This window comes from Lepisma saccharinum, chromosome 10 (genome assembly GCF_977018435.1).
Source record: "Lepisma saccharinum chromosome 10, izLepSacc3.1, whole genome shotgun sequence".
Classification (NCBI taxonomy): Eukaryota; Metazoa; Arthropoda; class Insecta; order Zygentoma; family Lepismatidae; genus Lepisma; species Lepisma saccharinum.
This window is the reverse complement of record NC_139238.1, coordinates 79,463,823-79,486,871: the sequence shown is the minus strand read 5'-3', so window position 1 is coordinate 79,486,871 and position 23,049 is coordinate 79,463,823. Positions and strand designations below refer to the sequence as shown.

Below are 23,049 nucleotides of genomic sequence, written 5' to 3'. Positions count from 1 at the left end.
GCTCAAATCCATCCAGCCTCATGCGGAGGAAGCACACTTGATTGCACAAGTGGCTACGCTTTTGCCATTTAAGATCAGAGAGCACTTTGTGGTAAATAATGTTGAGACATTGCAAAGAGCATTGCAAGCCATAGAGAATTTTGAATCGCTTAGAGACATCCCACTTAAGATGAGCAATTCAGAATATGGTGCAAAAAATCGAAACTTTAAAGCTAAAGTAGCTCAAGTGGCTGTGGAACAAGCTTCTAGTGCAGATAAAGAGAATACATACTCTCGCAAATCAAATTACACAAGAACTAATTTTCATAGGAACTATGACAAAACAAACCTTGGGGTTAAGAGCTACAATTGTGGAACAGATAAGATTCCCACAGTAGCTAATGGTGTTGTTTCCCAAGCGGAAAACTGATGAGGACTCATGTTGGGGGAGGTAACATGGGTGCTAATAATGTATTAAAGCCTCCAAATAAGAATAGATTTGCCTATAATAGAAACACAATGGAAACAGACATTCTAACTCCTATACTTGACAATAATCAATTAGTAGGAGATAGCATGATGCTTAGACTTTCACAAAATATCTTAGGTGAACCCGTGAAGGTGGAAAAGGATGGTACACGGCACATTGGATTATGTGTTTCAGGTCAAACAATAGATCAGCTAAGACAAAGAATGGAATCTTATAATAAGTTATCAGACCAGGTAATGTTAATGATTGGCACGAATGATCTACTGAAACGGAGAAATGATGATGATATCAAACAAAGCTTTAACAGACTGATACAGGTCATGAAAAATAAGACAAGGAATATAATTGTACTTACCTTACCACCAATTCCGAAAGTTATGCATTCTAGAGGGGATCCAGAATGGGTCCGATGGCAAAGGTACAATTCTCACCTGTTATCTCTTCAAGATGAGGATAAGGTCAAAGTGCTAAATATTGCTCCTCTTTTCTTTGATGATGATGACAAGATAAATGAAACTCTGTATGAACAGTACATTGGTCCTCGTACACAAAATCGTCTGGATATGATTCATTGGAATCGTGCGGGCATGTGCAAGTTGTTGCAATTTTTATATAGTATGAGTGTCATCCGAAATATGCAGTTGCCTGTCAAAAGTGTGCATAATACTTTTAAGACTGAAGTGTCAGTTCATGCAACTGAGATAGGTGACAAAGAGCGCAACAAGATTGGACACTTAAATCAGGGAAGATTTCACGTTCCTGAAAATCAAAAAAACTAGTCAATTCCCTTTGCCTTGAGGCAGGTGACAGAGGGTATGCTATAAACCCTGCCATAGCAGTTGTTAATGTTGGAGATTGGGAAAAAGGATTAGAAACTGAAGATCAAAATTACATGAAAGAAAATTACCGACCAATCAATAATGTTCCTAATGGTTCGAATACTGCAAAAATTTGGGTTAATATACTAGATCATAAACATTTGGCTCTATGTGATAGTGGAGCAGAAATTAGTTTGCTTTCCTATCAGGTGTGGAAAAATATCTCTTCTACAGCCAGTAGGCCAAGATTATTGAGTACTAAAAACATTAGACTAGTGGATTTTACAGGCTCTAAAAAGAACAAAGTTTTAGGTTTAACTAGGCTTATGATTGTTATCGGTTTGCAAAGTTTGTTGGTACAATTTTTAGTGGTTCAGAATCTGCAGGTGGATATGATCTTGGGCTTAGATGTTCTATATGCATTGCAAGGTACCTTAGATTTCTCTAAGAAGGCACTTGTATGTGATAATGATAAATATGATGTACTTGCCCGTTTCGTTCCATTGGAAAATACTGTAGATGTGGATCATTATTATGAATGTTCTTTTGTGTCAAGTTCTGAGGGTAATAAGGTGGATGATGAAACAATATTAAATATTTCTGGTCAGTTGGATCAAACTGAGATGTTGTCGGTAGTTGAAAAACAGAAATTTTTAAATATATTGTATAAATATAAAAAATTGTTTTCCATTAAACCAGGTTTATGTAAAAATTATGTGCACACAATGGAACTGGATACAGACAAACCCGTGGTAGGTCGAAACTATCCTATTCCATTTGCATACCGGGACGAAGTTAGAGAACAGATCAACACCATGTTGGAATGGGACGTGATTGAATTGTCCAACTCCGAATACTTATCCCCTCTATTGGTTGTACCTAAGCCAGGTGGAGGGATAAGAATGTGTGTTGATCTAAAAGGGATAAATAAGCATGTAAAGTTGATGCAAATTCATCCCGTAAAAATAGATGAGTTATTAGTACAGTTTCAAGGTTGTAATTATTTCTCATCTATAGATTTGGGTAATGCCTTTTGGCAAATTGCTTTGGATGAACAAAGTAGAAAATATACAGCATTTTCATTCGAAGGCGTGTTGTATCAATTTAAACGTGTTGTATTTGGTTCAGTGAATGGCACCGCTGTCTTTGTAGATGCAATGAATAGAGTTTTGGCTGATTGTAAGGATTTTGTAGTGGTGTATGTGGATGATATCATTATAAGATCCAAAGACTTTGATTCTCATCTGACACATGTTGAAAGTGTATTTAATTGTCTACTGAAAGCAGGCATGACCCTTAAAATAGAGAAATGTAAATTTTGCTGCAGGGAGATAAAGTTTTTGGGTCACATCATTACCCCAGAAGGGTATCATAAAGATCCAGTTTTTGTCAAGTCTATAATAGAGTTACCGGAACCTAGCTCAATTAAACAATTGCAAAAAATATTAGGTTCCTTAAATTGGATTAGTAAATACATAAAAAATTATGCAATGTTTGCCCAACCCATGTATGAGCTTCTCAAAGCTAAACAAAAATGGTGTTGGAATAAAGAGGCATCTGAAGCATTTCAGCTTTTGAAGGAAAAAATTGCTGAACAAGTAATGCTTGCATTTCCCGATTTTGAACATAATTTCTTTGTTCAAACTGATGCTTCGATTATTGGAGTAGCGGGTTATTGTTTCCAGATCATAGAAGGAGGGTTCAAGCCTCTTGGATTTGTCAGCAGGTTGTTAAAAGATTATGAGAAATCTTATACATCTACTGAAATGGAGGTGTTGGCGATCCTATATACTATAGACAAATTTGCTTCTATACTAAAAGGGAGGCATTTTGTCATTATTACAGATCATAAAGCCCTCACGTGGTTGGAAACTGCCCATACGTGGAATGCTCGTCTCACTCGCTGGTTCATCCAGTTACAGATGTATTCTTTTGATGTTCAATATTGCAAAGGCAAGGAAAATGTAATCGCTGATTTGCTAAGTCGATCTTTTCCTTGGCAGTTGGACATGCATTATCATGTCAACTACTCCGAGTTGGAATTAATGCTGCAACCTTTGTGTGACTGTAAGGAACTTGTGAATGCACAGAGAAATGATATCGAATTGGATGAGATCATTTCCTATCTCTCTGGAGATGTTGATACTGATAATTCTCGCTGTAGGAATTGGCGGAAACAGTACTGTCTCAGGGAGAACATATTATGTGTCAGGGATTTTCACAGACCAGAAAAGTTAAGGATATGCTTACCTGCCTCCTTAATTGGTAATATGCTCATCAAGTTTCATGATGAGAGTGGTCATTTCGGTGCATCTCGGACAATGGCACAAATATATAGAAATTTCCGATGGAAAAACATGTTTAAAGATATAAAACAATATGTTGCTGATTGCGATACTTGTGTCAGGTCAAAGCCCAATAAACATCCTGCAAAACATTTAGTTAAAATACACCTGACCAGTAAACCTGGAAAAGTCCTTTTTGTGGATTTGCAAGGTCCATTTGTCATGGGTTCTAAGCGGGAGAGATTTTTGTTGACAGTGTTGGATGCTGCAAGTCGGTACTTGTTGGCTTATCCTATTGTCAACAGTAATGCAAATACAGTCATCAAAAAGCTTATCAATTGTTATTTTGTCCATTTGGGTATTCCTGAAAAATTGATTGCCGATAATGGACCTCAATTCAGATCTCATCAGTTTGCAGATAAAATGAAACACTTAGGCATCATGTTAGTGTTCACTCCTCCATATCATCCGTCCTCCAATATGGTTGAGAGATATCATGCAGAGCTTAACCGCTTAATGAGAGTTTTGTGTCAGGATAGTCATACCCAATGGCCTGAAAAGGTTAATGTTGCCCTTCATTGTTTAAATAATGCAATTTCATCTCAAACAGGTTATGCTCCTATAGAACTGCGATTAAATATGGAACCTAACATGAGCATATTCAATAATATCACTGAAGATGAAGTAATGTCATGGGACAATAAAATTCACATGGCACATCTAAAAAGTTTTGAGGCCAGAAGTAAGAAAACAAACCAAATCAACCAAAAACAACAAGCTAAAGTTTCCATATTAGTTGGTGATTTGTTGTTTGTTAGAAACAGACATAAAGATTTAGAAAATAATCCCATTAAGAAATACTGCTTCTTGTTTGAAGGACCTTATTTGTGTGTTGAGAATCATGATAATTCAACAGTTACATTGTTAGAATGCAACACTGGTAATCCTGTGAGTCAAGTGGCCATTGAACACATCAAAGTGTGGAAGTGTTCTAATGCCAAAAGGTATAAATGGCTAGAAATTTTGCAAAACTGCAACAAGTCACATGAGGAGCTAATAAAGAGATTGTTGCAAGGATGCAAGGTAGATGACATACTTGTCAGATCTTCAAAGGAAACAGATATTTCTGTAGTGAAGATTTAAGATTAAGTAAGCGTTAAGGGTTGGTTGGTTGGGAGTTTCTTATTGACTGAGTGTCAAGGGTGGTATATAAGACCTCAGTTCTTTACTTTTTCGTTCTTTGTATATTAATTTTAGCATTATGAAATTGCTAATGCGAACATGTTGTTTATTTTGTTGGTTTGAAGGACAAAAGATACTTCTTCATTCTACAACCATACCCACAAGGGTTGGTTGAGTTCTTCTTAGGATGTTGGTTAAAGGTGGTACTGTGAGTCACAGTACTTTGTGCAGAATTTTTCTTTTGTCGGCTGTCAATGTAAAAATTTTCTCTTTTTCGTGCTTCTTTTCTTGAGTCAGAAACATTAGTTCAGATATGAAGTCTTCTTCTGTAGAGTTTGCTTTAAGTTGATCTTCATGATCCAATATCGGTCCTCATTCATATTTCTTGATCCTTAGTTGTGTTGAACGGTGGAAAAATTCAATATAACAAATATTCTTTGTTATGTGTATTTTGGAGTGCAAAAAATGTATAATATAATGTGATGGCATGTGCATAATAATTTTGAATGCTAAGATTTAGCTTTGGCTTGAAAAATATTTACTAGAGCACAAAGATTCCAAGAGTTGAATCGTAGGCTCAAATAGGAATGAACTTGACAAAGAGCAAAGAGATTCACGTGTTGATCCAAGCTTCAGTCAAGTAGTTGTTTCCTTTAAAAATGCTAGAATGCATTATGGCTCAAAAATGTGTTCACAAAGGGCTGAATATTAAGTTCGAGCCGTGACGCTGCGAGTTCAGGAACAACAATTATTTATGATTTATAATTTTAGTGCGCACATCATAATTTATACATTTCTTGCATGAATTCATTTGTGATGTAAAAAATCTTATATTCAGCACTCCGTAAATCTGAGGATGTTTGCTTTTCGATGCAGCGACTTACATTTTTGTCTTGTTAGCTGATGTTGCTAGATGAATGGATCAATTCCTAATGGGAAATTTAGGGAAATTTAGATCAGAGGTAACTTACTCTACATGTAGAAAATTATTATTAATATATTTTTTGGCTAAATAAAGATTAATATAGAAATTATGCTCTCAGGTTGAAAATGAAGTTCTGAATGGTGCTTCATGGGTTGACAATAAATAATAATGTTAGGTAGGTACATTGTTTATGTAAAAATGATTCATGTGGTACTTCACTAGATAATAATTGTTGGTATGTCGAACTTGAATTTCATTTTTTCAATATTATTATGTACTAAAATTTCATTATGCATAGTTGCACTGTATTGGTTCATGATGAACAAGTTCTTGTTGTATTGTTGGAAAACAAATATTCAATTATACTCAATTGATTATAATGCTAAACATGTAAACAGTTTGTAAATATAGAGGCATTATATTAATTATTATATGTTAAAAGTCTTAGTAGTGCTCAGATCTCTTGTTGTGGGTTCGTCCCTTGTTGAGCGCCAGTATGACAATAAAAATAATACATTGTCATAACTACATTTGAAAATGGTTAGGCTAAGTCCAAAGTTCCACATTTGTGCAATATTTATAATAATTTAGTCATATGATTGCTCAAAATTTTATTCAAATAATACAATTAAATGTCTGAAATTACTACTTAAACCTATTCCATTAAATATGATGTTTAAAAAAGCCAATTTGTATATCATGACAAAATTATCAAATTGTGAAATATTCTGAATATTGTGAATATTCATATTCATAACAGTTATTTTTGACTGACAAAATGAAAAACAAATATTTTAAATCATATGTGTTCTTTCTGACAAGAAAGATATGATACTTTCAAATTTATAATTAAATTTCTTGAAACTATGTACATTTGCATTGACATCAAGGTTTATATACAAAGGTCAACTCTTTAAAATTGTTCAATGTCTTATATGATGTCATACTTGGTATTTTATATCAACATTCATAAAATGGTAATTGTAATCATTAGATAAGTATATTGTGATATACATAGTAAAATAGCTGTAACAGAGCAAATATGTACATTTACAACACTAACATTCAAGGTGTTAAGCAGTTATGGACAAAAATATAAAACAAAAACAATTGAAGATAACTCATACTAAAAAATCTGGCTTGAACTAGTTGCTCTAAGACTAGTTGTCTGTGACTTTAAATGAATCTCAGGATGGATGGTACATAAGTACAAATGTGACTATTGGTGAAGGTTTGATATCATTAAAAATCTGGATATTTTGAAAGATTATACTTTACAAGTTAATCTTTAATAGTTTCTTTAAACTATAAAGAGACATTTTGTTGATAACAGAAGCTTGAAAATGGTTTTATAATGGAATAATCTGTATAACGAAAAAGGAAAGATTTGGAACTGGTGTAAAGTGCCTAGTTTAATAATTGAGAGCAGGAAATTATTATCTGATGGCATCTGCATTAACTAGCTAGTAAATGAATATTGCATTATCTAAAATGAGAATCTTATGAGAAATAAGACTAAGTGAGTGAAATATTTTCTGCATTTTGGATGTGAATAAGCCAAATGTGAAGTTTTGAAAATTGAAGGAAGCCATCTTGTGGACCTGATTGAGGAATTTGACATGTTGAGTGTGCTCAGATGTAGAACTGAGGCATACTCAAATATTTAGTGAAGGACTTGCTCTGTCTCACAAGGAGATAATAAAGAAATGTTTTCTACATATAAATAACATTTATATGTTATAAATGTTCTTGTAAACAATTGCATAATTTGATGCTCTTATAACATTTGTTATTTCTAGTTATTTTATCAATGTAATAATTATAAAAATATTTATTATTGTATGAACATAAACACTGTTCATCAGTATATGTAAATTTAAATTTCCTTTTCAACATAGCACCATAGTTACCTATTGTGCCGATACCGAGTTTAAAATATACTGACAAAGTTGTTATATGATGTGATCAGCATTCTCTGCCATTCTTGAAGGTGATGTGATCAACACCACACTGCAGCTACCATTACCCCATAAGGTTACCCCCAGGTGCCCATTTACTGTATTTACGCATGTATAATGCACACTTTTTTCCCATAGTTTTGCCCCTCAAAACTGGGGTGCGTATTATGCACAGCCAAAATGAAACCACGCATTTTTTTCACTGTCACTGCGTATAACAGATTGTCTTTCTTTAGCAGTAATAATTTTAAAAAATAACTTTTAAAAGCGAAATGGGCGTTTTCCATGAGTTTTCACTTAGTATTGGAAAGTTTTGCGACATCGAGAAAAGCAGCACCGTTCTGGCGGCGTTCAAGCACGCACCTGTCCCATCACACGCGAGGCGTATCAAGCAGTATTTTTTGCGGGAGAAATAACTTCCACAAAAACTGTTTTCGCCTTAGAAACTGTCATGAACAGATGCGAGCGACTCCTAGTAACTGCATGTGACAAGTATACATCAACATGCGTAAATAAAAATTATGCACGTGGGGTTTTGAATGTTTGCAGGAAATAATCGTAAACAATTACGTGAAGCCATGCATGTTTTCACTGTCACTGCATATATCACGTATATATCAACAGGCGCAAATACAAATTACGAGGTTGCAGTGGCATGCCAAGGATTGTCGAAGGGGAGGGGAGTTACTTTTTTTTTTCCCTTTCTATCGGAACGTTTTGACATCAAGAATAGTGGTATTCTGGCGGTATTCAATGACGCACCTCCTGTCACACGGGAGGTGTATCAGCGGTATTTTTAGTAGGAGAAATGACAGAAAATAGCTTTCTCAAAAAACTGAACTGTGAAGTGAAACTGTCACGAATATATCTTCTAGCGACCCCTGCCAAAATGACCAGAAAAACCAATGTGAATATACAACCTGTGGAGCGTTACCCCCCACACCCCCTATACGCCTTCATGGCATGGTGCTATGCACAGGGGAGCACTTTGTTATTTAATAACAAATATATGAAGGTAAAATAATTACGTCAAAACTTACCAAATAGAAATAACTACAGTCAACTCTCGATACAAGGACCTTTCACAGTTCCCGGGAAAAGGGTCGTTATTTCAAAGGGGTTGTTATTGGAATTTGCACCAATTTTCAGCTTAACAGACACACAGATTCCGAGAAGACTGTAACACCATTTATCCTGGTAGTTATACAACCTGTTATGCACAGGATGCATGTTGTGAGAACATGAAAACTTAATTAATCTCAAGATAAGATCACTCGGGAGAGAGAACACAACATTTCTAGGCACCAGACAAAAAAAAAACACTGTGCTGTAAATCTAGTTCTGGTTCGGCTGTGTAAAATACATCATAAAAAAGTCACGTTTTCTTTGCTTCAACCAACTTCACATTCATCCCCCTCCCCCATTCTAGGGAGCAGTCCAAACTCTTCCTCGACTTGCATTGTAATCCAGCCTGAAAAAGGAAAAACGCAACTTTCAAACTGTTTGCATCCAATGCGTATTCTAGGACACATTAAACAGCGTCGCACTCGATAATCATTCGGGTTTGGAATTGGATTTTACTTTAAACTGTATATTTAGTCCCAATTAGCCCATCAGCATAAAATGAACTCAAAAAAAGTTTATGAAACCTGCGCATTTTCAGATATCAAAATGGGAGATGGTTATTCACTTGCACGTTAATAGACGATTTAATGTTGGATTTAAGAGTATTCTCAATGTCAAACACCCGCTCCTCCAAATGTTTTTCCCTTGAATAATGCTTCTTTAAATCAGACTCAATGTCCATTCTTCATTCATTCTTTCTTTTTTTTTTTCTTTCTTTGGCTTACTTGCTTGTTTGCACTTGAATGGTTCTGAAGAAAAGTGGCAATTATATTGTGTGCATTTCCTTCCAACACTGCTCTGAGTGTTCAGGAAGTTTATTCTTGTGTCAGATGCAAAATGAAATTTACAGTTTTGCTTATCAGAAGGTGCAGAACACGAAGTTGTTTTAACTCTTGTTTTTCTTTGTGGAGATCGAATTTTGTTATCTTCACACAAAACAGCTTTGCGAGATTCAAAACAATGACTTTTTCCTTCTCGCTGGTCCAAGGGTCCCGGGTTTGAATCCTGCTCGGGCTTGATTGTTTGTGAATGTCCATTCATCAATTTCATCACTCATCCCCATCTTCGCAACTTAGCCAAGAGGCACAAAACAAAATGAAAGTTCGAGCAACAGATGGTCGAAGAAAAAATCCTCAGCATTTCAAAGATAACGCAACTCTCAAAGATGGAACTTTTATCAGCAGTGGGAAGAAGAAAGAAATAACCTTTGCTTTACGTTTTAACATGCAACAGACAATAATACAGGCAATATTTCCTATGCACAACAGCATTAAAAAAAAAAAAAAAAAAATAGGACCTGAATTCTGCAATTATCACATTGCCGTGCACACCAGTGGCGGAGAATGAGCTGGGAAAGGGGGTAGGTAACTTTTTGTAAAAAAAAAATTGTCGTATGGTTTTTGTTCATTTTCAAGAATGTATCCAGAACTGGTTGCCCCATTTTAGACGTCAAAGGAAAGGAAGAGCGGTCCACTTCCACCCTCGCCTATAATCAGCCCCCCCCCCCCCCCCCCCCGTTTGCTAACAGGAAGGGAGGGAGAAGGCACTCAGCCAAGTAAACACTTTTTTGGCAAACATTATGACATCGGCACAGTTAGGAAAACGTATGAACTGGGAAACTGGAGTTATGATGCACGTAAGATCGTAGTAAACTTTTGCGGAAACCTGGATAACAACGCATTAAGTGGGTTCACGATCTTTAGTTGGTCTACGTGGCTTAGATTATCTCTAACAGTTTTTTTATTTTTATGAAGTGTTACAGGTAACAAAGAACACCGTTTGAATGAAAGTGGCTACCTGAAGTTGTCTGCTACAAGGCCAAGAGTTGCTCTCTCGCGTGAACCTGCTGAACTCTAGATCAGAGCTGGACAAATGGACCACTTCCAGGTGCCACACGTCGTCGTCTTCTTCTTTTTTTGTTTTTTAATATTCCAGCGATTTTATCTCTCATTTCTCAAGGTGGTGTTTTTATCGATGAAAATACACATGCCATACACATTGACGAAGACTGCAAGTCCAGCAGTCATTTCGGACTCTCCTCAGTAGCCACTAGGACAAGGAAACAAGTCAAGGTCGATTTAAAATAACATCCAAGCGTATTGGATCTTCTCTTCTCGTGTATCCACGAGCAAGCGAAATCACAATGGCAAAACAAGCCTTGCACGTTGGGTAGCGGCTGTCGGGTGCGGGGTAACATTGGCGTGCTTGGGGGGAGGGGAGGGCAGAGGTCAAGTGCTATTGGATGCCACTCAAGCGTGGTGTGGTGGTGTCTATTTGTAGATCAGACCCACTTGCGAGCGGTAGAGTGCTAGTGAAGGGAATGAGTGCGAATAAAACGAGTGCAAAAATCATATTTTTTGGTGCATTATATAAGATTTTTTTTTTTTTTTTTTTTTTTTTTTTTTTTTTTTTTTTTTTTTTTTTTTTTTTTCCCCCATTAAAAACGAGGGTGCGCATTATACATGCACGTGCATTATACTCGCGTAAATACTGTATTTAAGGCCAAGTGCCCCCAAGATTTAAATTTTAGATCACTCATCCTGGGAATTGAGCCAGGTCTCCCATGTGGCAGACACCCTACCGATTAGACCACTGTGGCTCGAATGTGTGCACATACTTGTATTGTAATAAACAAAGTTCAGTCACAAAGGGGCTAAAAGTCACTAAGTAGTTGCAGTTTTTAGATGCTGTTTAGAGAATTGGAGTTAGTCATCCAAGGAATTAGTCAATAACATGTTTTTCAACTACAATTGCACAGTTTAATTTGTTTGTGTTCAAAGGTTTATACACTATATTTTATTGTAAATGATACGTAATGTTCCAGTGCAGGGTATATACAATGCTGAGCTGCACATACATCCAAACCAGCTATATATTTTTTAAAAAGAATGTTGAAATTGAACTCCAATGGCACTCTAATGTTGGTAAGTCCACTTTATACCCAAGAGGCTAATAATTGGAATTGCACATGGAGTTTAAAGTGGAATCCAAACCACTGTGGAGTGTGCCTCCACCAGGGATTTTATTACAAGGCTACAGCTTTGCCACTATATCATTGGGAAGTCCCAATTGCATTCTAGAATTAGAATATTATAAACTTAAATCTGTGAAGGTTGTATGTCGAAGTCTAATATTCATGTAGTTATGTTAGAAATAATATTTAATATTTTGTGATTTAAAATAAGGAAAAAAATTTGTATTAAAATTATTTTTAATCTCTTTTTACTATGTGGCAAATGTTTGTGTTGAAATGATTAAATTACAATTGTTTACATGTAACTAAAATAATTAAATCATATTGCAGTGTAACTTACAACGTCACCCAGATTGCACAAATCTGAAGCAGTGGAAAGGCGGAACAGTGAAGATAGATCCCCTGGCTCTGGTGCAAGCAATTGAGCGATACTTAGTAGTCCGAGGATATGGAAGACTGAGAGATAAAGACTCAGGAGACTCAGATGATGATAACAGTGAAGAAGATATAGATGACACACTGGTAATTAGAGTAATGACACATTTCATTCTGTTTTTATTATTATTTGTAGTCTAGAGGCAGTGGTCAGTTCATTTAGATGACAAGAAAAGAGGGGAGGAGGGAATGACTATTTATTCGTTCCTTAACAATTTATGCATTTATTACATGTCGTCTTGAAAGTGGAGAAATCATTTCGAGAAATTGCTGAACGTGAAAAAAGGAAATGAACATGAAAAAGCGAAGGAAAAAAGAAAACAGGAAAGAAAAAGTGAATCTCACATGGAAAGAAGTGGAGGAAGCTCTGAAGAGAATGAAGGAGAGGTAGAGCACCTGGAGTAGATGAAATGCCAGTGTGAATTATAATAGGAGCAGGAGTGATTAGTGTGCAGTGGCTGTACAAGTGTTGAAAACAGTGTGGCAAGGGAGAGAAGTGCCAAGAGATTGGACAAAGGGACTAATAGTTCCCATATTCAAGAAGGGTGACAGAAAGGAATGTAAGAACTACAGAGGAATAACACTAATGTGCCACTCAGCAAAGGTGTATGAGAAAATATTAGAGAAAAGAATAAGGGAAGTAACAGAGCTGAACATGAGAGAGGAACAGTATGGATTTAGAAGAGGCAGATCAACAGTAGACCTGATATTCACCATAAGGCAACTGCAGGAAAGGCACTACGAGTATGGAAATGGTTTGATTATGGCATTCCTATATATAGAAAAGGCATACGATAGCATGGACAGAACAAAGATTTGGAAGGCTCTAAGAGAGAAAGGAGTCGAGGAAGAGATAGTGTGTGGAGTGCAGAGCACATACAAGGCCAACCAGAGCTGTGTGAAGACACCAGTGGGAAGAAGGAAGTGGTTCAGTATAAGTAATGGACTAAAACAGGGAAGTGCTCTTTTCCCACTGCTCTTCATAATTACAATAGATGCAATTAACGAAGAGGTGGGGAAGAATATAGGAGAGGAAGAGATGAAGTGCCTGTTGTTTGCTGATGACAGTAATATGGGGGAACAGGAAAGAAATAGTACAGAGACAGGTTGATAGTTGGAATGAGGAAATCAGAAGAGCAGGAATGAAATTCAGTGCAGAAAAGAGCGAGGTGCTAATAACAAGAACAAGGAACAGGGCCAGAAAGGAACCAAGAATAGAGGTGGACATGGAAGAGTTGAGGGTAGTGGAGAGCTTCAAATATCTAGGAAGGATAATTAAAAGAAGTGGAAGAATAGATGAGGAGGTAAACAGAAGAGGACAAGTGGGTGGTGGACTATATCAATGTGTTGGAAGATTAATATGGAACAGAGATGTACCTATGAAATGCAAGAAGGTAATATACAACACATACTATGTGCCAATAATTATGTATGGAGCAAAGACTTGGACAATGACAGAGAGAGACAAAATAAAGATGCAGGCAGTAGAGATGAGAACTTTTTAAGGAGTATATTGGGGAAGACTAGGAGGGATAGAATAAGGAATGAGGAGATCCGACAGACAGTGTGTGTGGTGAAGCTTCAGGACAAGATAAGATCAGGCACAGATGAGGTGGTTCGGACACATGAAGAAGATCGATGAAGAAAGACTACCAGTAAGAGCTTACCATGCACAAGGAGTGGGAATAAGGCCAAGGGGGGAGACCAAGATAGTGGAAAGAGCAGATAGTGGAGAGTGTTGGGAGAAGACCATGGAAAGAGAGGAGTGGTGGAAGACCTGGAAGAAATGGAGAGGCTTGACTTCTATGCCAACCCAATCAGAGGCAGGAAACGGCGAAGGATGATGATGTCTTGAAAGTAGTGTGTTAGTTCTAGATTTCAAAGCAAATGTTGATAACCTTTTTAAACTTTAAAACTGATGATCAGTATTAACACTTTACAATTAATTATCAACTAATGGTAAGGAGAGATCATCTTTTTTTTTTAGAGTTCCAAGGGAAAGACTCGTCGATCATCATTTTCTCTTATGTTAATTATTTGTTTTTCGATGTCTCTGAAGAGGGTCTGTAAATTATTCACTTATACATATAAGAAATTATTTGCACATATTTAGTGTAAAGTTTTAATACAAAGTGATACAATTACTTTTTTCCTTCACCTTCAAAACCTGAATTTATGCTTGAAATTTATCTGGGTCAAAGAGTAGCCATCCAGATTATCTTGTCTTAAGTAGATTTTTTAAGATAAATACTGTACTTGCATGAACAATTGCAAAGCTTTGGTAGGTTGTTGTTTTCTTTCTTTCTTCCAATGATCTGATGGTGACCCCTTCGTTCCAGGCTGCAGTTGTCATAAGCCAGGGAGCAGCAAGACATAAGCTGCATTTCTTGATCGGGGACCAAGTATTACCCTACAACATGACAGTGTACCAGGCAGTGCGTCAGTATAGCAACAGTGGCAATGATCAATCAGAAACAGATACGGACAATGAAGCGCCATTAGGAAATGCAGGCATTTGGGTACAAACCCATACTATTTATTACAGGTAAGGAAGGCTTTAGAATGTACTAAATTTAAATATGAAGACCTATTGCTGTAAAATATGTATGTAAAAATACGTTCCACATCTTTGGCTATCAACCTATAAACTAGACGAACCAATATGACAAGTGTTACCAATAACCAGTGTTGCCAACTGTACCATCTTGACACTATATTTACAGAAATTTCATATTCCACATTGTCATACATTAGAAAATATGCTAAAAGTGTGGCCCTGGATGAAATTGTAGATATATTAAAACAAAACAAAAAGGGGGTATTCCAGTATTGAACTGATGCAGAAATTCTGATTATTCATTGGGGACAAGCATCAGATGCCAATAAAGTTATTTCAAGAAATAAGAAAACTGAATATAAGTATCCCGAACACTGAACAATTGTCTAGACTGCGCACAAATACAAACTGCAACAATTGGCAAAGAAGAAGTGTTCAGAAACATGAAAACCATACTTGGAACACTTACATACAGTATTTTCTTCATCCTGTTGACAGCTGAACAACAACAGAAGAAAATACCATATGCAAGTACTTCGACTTTTATTAATCTTATTACAATAATTAATTTAGATCCTTTACGAATGAACTTGATGGACACTGGAATTTATGTTGTTGTCTGTTTAACAATTGCGAAGTCGTTAGTTTGTCTCGCACTATACATATTTATGTATTCCCCATATCTTAAGATGGGTGCAAATAGCATGTAATGTTGATGCAACCGTATCAATTTTAATAAAATAACTTCTTTTTTTCCCCTGTAGATTAAATCTAATACTATACTCAGTACACCACTACTGTAGCTTTTTATAACTTTGTCATATTCTTATATTGTAGGCCAGTTCCTGAGGATGAACCAAGTCAGAGTAGTAGATCAGGGTCTAGTTCCAGTGGAAGGAAAGGCAAAGGAACAAGCAGTAAAAATAGTCCTAGGAGGAAAGGAGATGAATTATGGACTGGTAAGATTTCATTTTTAAACCTTTATAACCTGTAGTTTGGTTGCACTGAATTAAGCTAAATGCAAATAAGAAATCGCAAACATGATCGAAAATGCAATAAAAAAAATAGAGCAAGCAAGGGACAAAAAAATGCATATAAAAACCATGCTTTTGGTACTCATTGAAGGAAAACCGACTGGTTTTATATTCATCACTGTCTTCAAGATCCTCCCAAAAATACAGCGTGTCCAGATATTTTTCGCCCCAAAAAAGTTGTCCATAAAAACCTTTCTATGCAAGTAGAGTGGAGGTCGTTAGTATTAACATGAAGAACATCTAAAATAAAATCTTGGCAACACACTGTACCATCATGCATTGTGGCAAGAAACACTGAAAATGACTGTGTAGGAAAAGTGGGTGTTGTGGTTGTGGGAAACATAATCTTCTGTAACTGTTCAGCTTTTATGTGGAGTGGGGTTACGTGAAGGACGTTGTCTACAGCAAAAGAATTTATGGATTTGGTGGAATTGAAGTCCAGGACCGAGGAGGCTGTGGCATCAATCACCATGGATATAATCTGCAACACATGGAGTGAATTCATCAATAGACTTGATTTTGTAAAAGCCACTCAGGGTGCCCATGTAGAGGTTTATTAACAATGAGAAGTATGTTCGCTAATAATTCTTTGGGTCAATGAGTGTAATTCCATGTCTGTTGTTTCAGAGATTCTTGTTACAGTAAAGATAGCCAGCCCCCGTGGCAGAGTGGTTAGCACATCACGCTACAATGCCAGGGGTCCCGAGTTTGAATTCCAGCCTGGGCATGGATGTTTGTGTGTGTCCATTAATCATGTCATCACTCATCCCCATCTTTGGAAATTAGCCAAAAAGTGGCACAAAAAGCAAAGCAAATCAATCAATCAATCAATACAGTAAATATATTTTGATCTGTTATGATGTGAATAATGTGCTGATAATTAATTACCTACAATAATGCTCAATATATTTCTACCATTAGTGATGGGCATGAGCTTTTTTAAAACGTAGAGATTTAAGGAAATGGAAATTGCTTATTTTGTAATTATCACATACTTTTGCAAACAACAAACGAACTGTACAATGATGATTAAATAAAAAACCTACACAAAACACTGTGTGGCCCATGAATCTGAAGCATAAGAGTTTGTGTTACATTAGAAAGACAATGTACGAGAGAATTTACACTCTAAATGAGACTGTTACAGAAGGGACACTTGTAACAGGGTGTAAATATTCTGTAAACTAGTAAACTACGCATTTTCAAATTCTGCGAAAGATTTAGAAAAATTGAAGCTTACATTTTAATTTCTAAATTAACTGTATGGGTCATCTTTTAACATTTTTGTAACACTCAACAACTTCTGACCCCTAGTTATAATACTTTTATACATTCGTCTATATGCAGTAATTTTTAAAATATTATTCATTGTAGTATTTAATTTTGTACTTTATTTTTGTTTGTGAAAGAGTATGCTCATTTCAGATGGGGTCATACCGCCTCCACATTCTCCACTTGAGCCTTTCCTGAAAACACAGCTTCCTGAGACTGTGACTATACAGGATGCATGCCTAGAAGTCCTCTGCCTCCTGCGGGTGTTGCATGCCCTCAACAGATATTGGGGATCACTGTACTCAGTGTCTGAATATGCCCCTCTCTTGAATCAGCAGGTAAGTTCACGTTAACCTTCAGGAAAGATTGGGTTGGGGTTTTCTACACGAATGTACAGCGGAACCTTGATTTTACATTTTTCAGGGAACCAAGCTGAAAAAGCTTAAAATGCGGGAAAATGTAAAAATCGAGGAAAATTTTAATACATTTTGCTATGTTGGGACCAAAAAGATTGAATGTATAATGAAAAATGTCAAATCGGGGTTCCACTGTATTGCTATCACTGTTAAAAATTGTGAATTTCCTTGTCTGGCTTGGTGGCCACTACTTTTTCCTCTGAGATTCTGGCTTTTTATGAAATGACTTAAAAGTCAATCTTGGATGCACAGTAATAAAATTCCGTGTGTGGTTTTGTGTTCTCTGTCTTGTTTAAGCATTTGTTTTTGTCCCTTCATCTGTTTCATCCGATCATCATTCATCTTCATTGTTGTAAATAGCCCAAAGTAGCAGAGAACACACAAAAATTACGGATCCTGTGGTAGGTATTGAGAATGTGTGTTGAAATTCTAGCTCCACACATACAATGGTGTAATCGCACAAGGACAATTTTCCCCTTTTTTTCCCCACTATTTATATTAAATTAAGGGGTCATATTTTTAAGGATATTTATTGAACACTTGGTTAACAAATAATGTATGCACATTCCTGTTTACATAAAGTGGCACATATAGGGTTGAACAGTTGGATAATGTGCCACTTTATCTAAGTAGCAGTGTACTTTGAAAAATCCACTTTAAGAAGATTCCGGTCCTTAAACCATATATACTTTATAACTAAAGCAACCACAATAAATATACTTCTTAAGTACATTAGTAAAAATGTATTTCTGAAGGATTGAAATGGACCAGTATCTGGTGGTTGTATAAAAATTACGAATGTAAAATGTCATTATGCTGTGGTTTACCTCATTCAGAATATTGTACATACAAAATATTACACATAATTTTGCTTACCAATAGCATCTTAACTTTATGTTTTTCTTAATGTCCTCTTTTATAAGTAGACTTAAGCGAGTCACTATCTTTTTCCGCGAAACTTATTTGTAGAAATTCTATTAATTTCTGTGGCCTCTGCAACCATCCTATTGGGAACTTACGGTTTCACTGCTGGTGGCTGAGGCCACTGAAATTAATAGAATTTCTACAAATAAGTTTCGTGAAAAAAGTTAGCGACTCACGCACATCTAATTATTATCAACCATGTCTTCTATTCCCCAAACGAAGTCCTCTTTTAGTTTTCATTGGTTATGAAACTATCAACATTTTTAATAAACATTAAACAATGGCATTGATTCTCTTCTGTATTTGGATATCATTATCTTCAGGAGCTGCGATTTGAAACCATTCCATTGTACCTTTCTTTGGTTGTGATATCAATTTTGTAAACTTTGTATACATGTGTCTGGAAAACCTTATTTATATGCTCGAATTGTTATAGTAAACAGTATTTTCTTTTAACGTGGCATGGTCTTTTCCAGGAATTTGTGAACAGCAAAGTAGCTGCCAAAGCTAGTCGTCAGCTACAGGATCCTTTAGTAATAATGACAGGAAACTTACCCTCGTGGCTTCAACAGATTGCAACTGTTTGGTATGTAATGTTTTTTTCTTCATACAATGTTAACAGAGCTCTGGAGTGTCTGGATTGTAGGATCAAACGAGAAGCCACAATTTTTCACTAACTTTTCAATGAGTTATTGCCAATTCTCTGCTTGCCATAAACCATTTCAGTGTGTGTGTGTGTGTGTGCATGTGTGTAATATGCAAATAGAATTTTGAGGATGCAATATTTGGCTTGGCGGGTTTTATGTTCAAATCCTCTGTGTACTGTTACTAATAAGCTATTTAATTTTCAAGATCTGAAAAACCTGGAGAAGACCAGAAGTATTAAATATGTTTTATGAATTTTTAATATAATTGTAAGTCCTAAATTGATACAACAGTGCTTTTATTTTTTTTTAAAAAAAAAGTACTTAAAAAAGATTGGGTTTCTTCAAATTGAAGCCCTTCCTTTACCTTGCTGTACTGTAACCAAAGTAATTTAATACCATTATAAAATGGTCATTAAATGTATTTTATAAAAAGTCTGAAAATGTGTTTTACTGAGTGGAAACCTTGATTTTGACTAGGACTGAAACATTTGGACAACTCAAGCAGCGTTAAAATGTTACAAAGAAAAAAAAACTCTCTACCAAATTATATTTGTAATGAATAAACCTGCCATAGCACTTCTGTGGCATTGTTTCGGTCTAAAATTAAATTGCAGACAATTTTATATTGAATGTTATTCATGCGATTGCAGTTTGTATTGTTTATTAATGAACTTGAGGAATTAATATAATTTACCTTTCTTTCCAGCCCTTTCCTGTTCCCTTTTGAAACTAGGCAATTACTTTTTTACGTTACTTCATTCGACCGAGACCGTGCCCTGCAACGATTACTTGATTCCACTCCAGAGTTGACCAGTTCAGATAGTCAAGAGAGGGTCACCCCACGGCTAGACAGACGGAAACGCACGATCTCCAGAGATGACATCCTGAAGCAGGCGGAACAAGTGATTCAGGATGTGGCATCGTCGCGTGCTCTTCTCGAAGTGCAATATGAAAATGAAGTAAGTGAATTTAAAAATTAATGTTTCGTTATATCTCGTGAGTAACATGTGTTGCATAACATTACAAAATGTTTTGATAAATGGCTGTGTTACGGTTACAGTTGAATGATCTTACTTCCCTTTCTTTGATATGTTCTTATTTTGGCTGAGTTATTCAACTTAATCTTGTATAAGACGTAAGCGACTTACTAAATATATATCCGCAAAACTTACTTGAAAATGTTCTAATAATTTTGGTGGCCTCTGCCACCTTCCACTTGGAAACTCGATGCTTTACTGTTAGGTTGACTTCCGGTTCCTGTTGTTGTTTCCTCGACTACCACTAGGGGTGTGGGTAGGACACCGAAATTAATAAAACATTTACAAGTAAGTTTCGCGGATATATCTTTAGTAACTTGCTTACGTCTTATATTATCATCCGCGTTGTTTATTCCCCTCAACACGAATTAATCTTGTAGTTGCATATATGTAAAGTAGGGATAGGCTGGTAAGTAATTTTGGATTACATACATTTTCCTGCATTTAAAGTTACATGAAGAACATGTAATAGAAATTCCACTGTATACGGTACTGCAGAAAGTCAATGTATAAGGATATAAGGAAAAGGGGGCATTCCACAAAGTGGTTCTACTCAATGTAAATAACAAAAAGGAATCAATCTGGAAATTATTATTGTTTGTTGTGAATGCATATTTCACCAACAAAACTTGTTAGCGTGTGTAGTATTATGTATCACATTTTTATTAATGCTTTTCATGTATTCAGACCATGTCATCATTTGTTAGCAGACACCACAAAGCACTTCATAATTCTATGAAATCAGTTCACTGAATATTTTAATCCAATTGTGTGTCTGGTACCTTATATTTTATGTGTGAATGACACATGTAATACTCGAATGCCCCAAATACAGCTAACTACTTAAAATATTTTACACAAGCATTTTCTGAAAGTTGTCTTTTTTTTATGTAAGTATCTCTGGATATAATACATTTGAAATAAAGAAATCCATTACAATATGTGCTTAGTGTGACAAGTCATGCTGGACTTAGTGTTGTTCATTCTAGAGAACGTTTGTAAATTATTTACAGAACTGAAAAAAAAAAACAAAAAAAAAACACTTCATGCATTTCAGAATTATTGGTAGTGACAATTCCTAGTAGCAAGTGCCACAATGTTTAAGGAAATAGAAATTTTTCATCACCTTTTCGATTGTTATTTGTTGTTATTGCGAAATCAGATTTTCATGCTGGACTATCGAACTATTGTAACTATTATTATTAATTCTAGGTTGGAACTGGCCTTGGACCAACTCTGGAATTCTATGCATTGGTATCCCGTGAGCTGCAGAAAGCAGACCTAGATCTGTGGTTAGGCGAGCACGTCAGCAGCAGTGAAAATCAAGAAGACACGATGTACGTTCATTCTCCTGTTGGTCTGTTCCCAGCCCCACTTGCCCGGAACACGAAAGTTGCACAGGTTGTCAGAGTCAAAAGTAAATTCAGATTTCTAGGCAAGTTCATGGCCAAAGCTGTAATGGATTCTCGCATGGTAAGTAAAAATCAGCAAAATTCTGTTAATTTTATTTTTTATTCAACAATACCATAAACAAAACTGCCATTATCATTCATGATGGTTGCGGTAAACGCAGTTTAAAATTACTTACGTGAAATTTAGAAGATTTCACACTTCCGCATTGCACAATTTAATAGTTCAATGCTATTAATTTCGAAGATCCACTGTCTTCATTCACAAAAGGGTACGGCGTTTGAAGCGGAGATGGTACCGCGGTACCATCTTGAAATCTTCGAAATTAATAGGATTGAACTATTAAATTGTGCAATGCGGAAGTGTGAAATCTTCTAAATTTCATGTAAGTACCATTATCATGGTCAGAAAGGTCAAAATGGAGAGAGGATTTTTACAGCACAGATCAACATAGTGTGCGTGTTTGTAGCTCTAGCAAACTTTTGAATTCATATTGTAATATTTTGTTATGCTTTCTGTAATATTGTTCATGAAGTCTCAAGTTCAAATACAGTCAAACCCCGATTTTACGTTTTTCAGGGGCCCGTAAATAAAAAAAGTAAAAAGCAGGAAAGCATAAGGGAGGGGTGAAACTCAAGTGTCATTAAGAAATGATTAAACAATCGATTTGTTAGGGGTATATTATGTCAAAAATTGTTTAACAACTTGATAGAAGTATGATTATGAATTTCTAAGGGAAAAAGCAAGACCTGCTGTGAAAGTCAATGACTGATTAACAGGACCCACTTTCGAGGGTAGGGACGCTGGATGACTGGTTCTAACTGCCGTCTATTAGGTTCAGTTTATGTATCTGATCGTGTGAGATCTCAGTTTACTCTGTAAACTGGCAATTGGTTGCTATTTTTAGAAGTCCCAGGTAATTAGAGGGAAGGGGGCTGATCATTTATAGCTTGATTCCAAGCATCTTTATATACTGTAATCAAAGTGTCCTGAAGATGTGCAGAATGGTTCAGATGTATCCAGTCCCGATCAGCCCAACAGCATGAAGTGAACAAAACAAGCTTTGTCAAACACGCATTTTTAGACGTTGCAATAAATTATCAGTGACACACGCAGGATTTTCGAAAGGGGGAATGGGGTTACATATACTTGTTATAGAAGTCAGCCTTCACTTTGCCATCTTTTCCTGCCTTTGACGTTCTTTTTCTTTCTTTAGAAATACTGGCCAGAGGGAGGGGGCCTTATGACCCCCATAATCCCCCTTTGGGTATGCCACTGATTGTTATTTACATCCATGTTAATTGACTATTTATTATTGGATTTAGAAGTCTTGCAGAGGGCAAACACTCCTTCCACCAATAGTTTCCCTGTAAATAACTTGTTTCCTTTTATTTTTTTCTTCCCATCAACGTTTTAATGTTGCATGAATGGTTCCGAAGAAAATGGCGATTATATCATTCTTAGCATCATGTGCACTGCTGTGTGTGTTCAAGGCATTTATCAGAAGGCAGATCGAGGAAGGGAAAAAAAATCTTTTTTTTAATCAACTCTCACATTGTGTCTGCTGTGTTTCCTAATCGT

General features: G+C 36.0%; 1 protein-coding gene across 10 annotated transcripts in view; it reads left to right on the top strand.

The window, feature by feature from the left end:
- ctrip (E3 ubiquitin-protein ligase ctrip) overlaps positions 1–23,049 on the top strand; it is a 131,858-nt gene that overhangs the window by 98,437 nt on the left and 10,372 nt on the right. For 7 of the 10 annotated variants that reach the window (XM_083129984.1, XM_083129990.1, XM_083129987.1 and 4 more), the window contains 7 exons: positions 12,067–12,267; positions 14,511–14,716; positions 15,566–15,687; positions 17,188–17,372; positions 18,851–18,960; positions 19,728–19,980; positions 21,271–21,531. In XM_083129984.1, coding sequence (XP_082986110.1) covers positions 12,067–12,267; positions 14,511–14,716; positions 15,566–15,687; positions 17,188–17,372; positions 18,851–18,960; positions 19,728–19,980; positions 21,271–21,531 — 1,338 coding nt within the window. The remainder of the gene's footprint in view (positions 1–12,066; positions 12,268–14,510; positions 14,717–15,565; positions 15,688–17,187; positions 17,373–18,850; positions 18,961–19,727; positions 19,981–21,270; positions 21,532–23,049) is intronic. The other 3 variants (XM_083129992.1, XM_083129991.1, XM_083129989.1) reach the window with 1 other exon arrangement.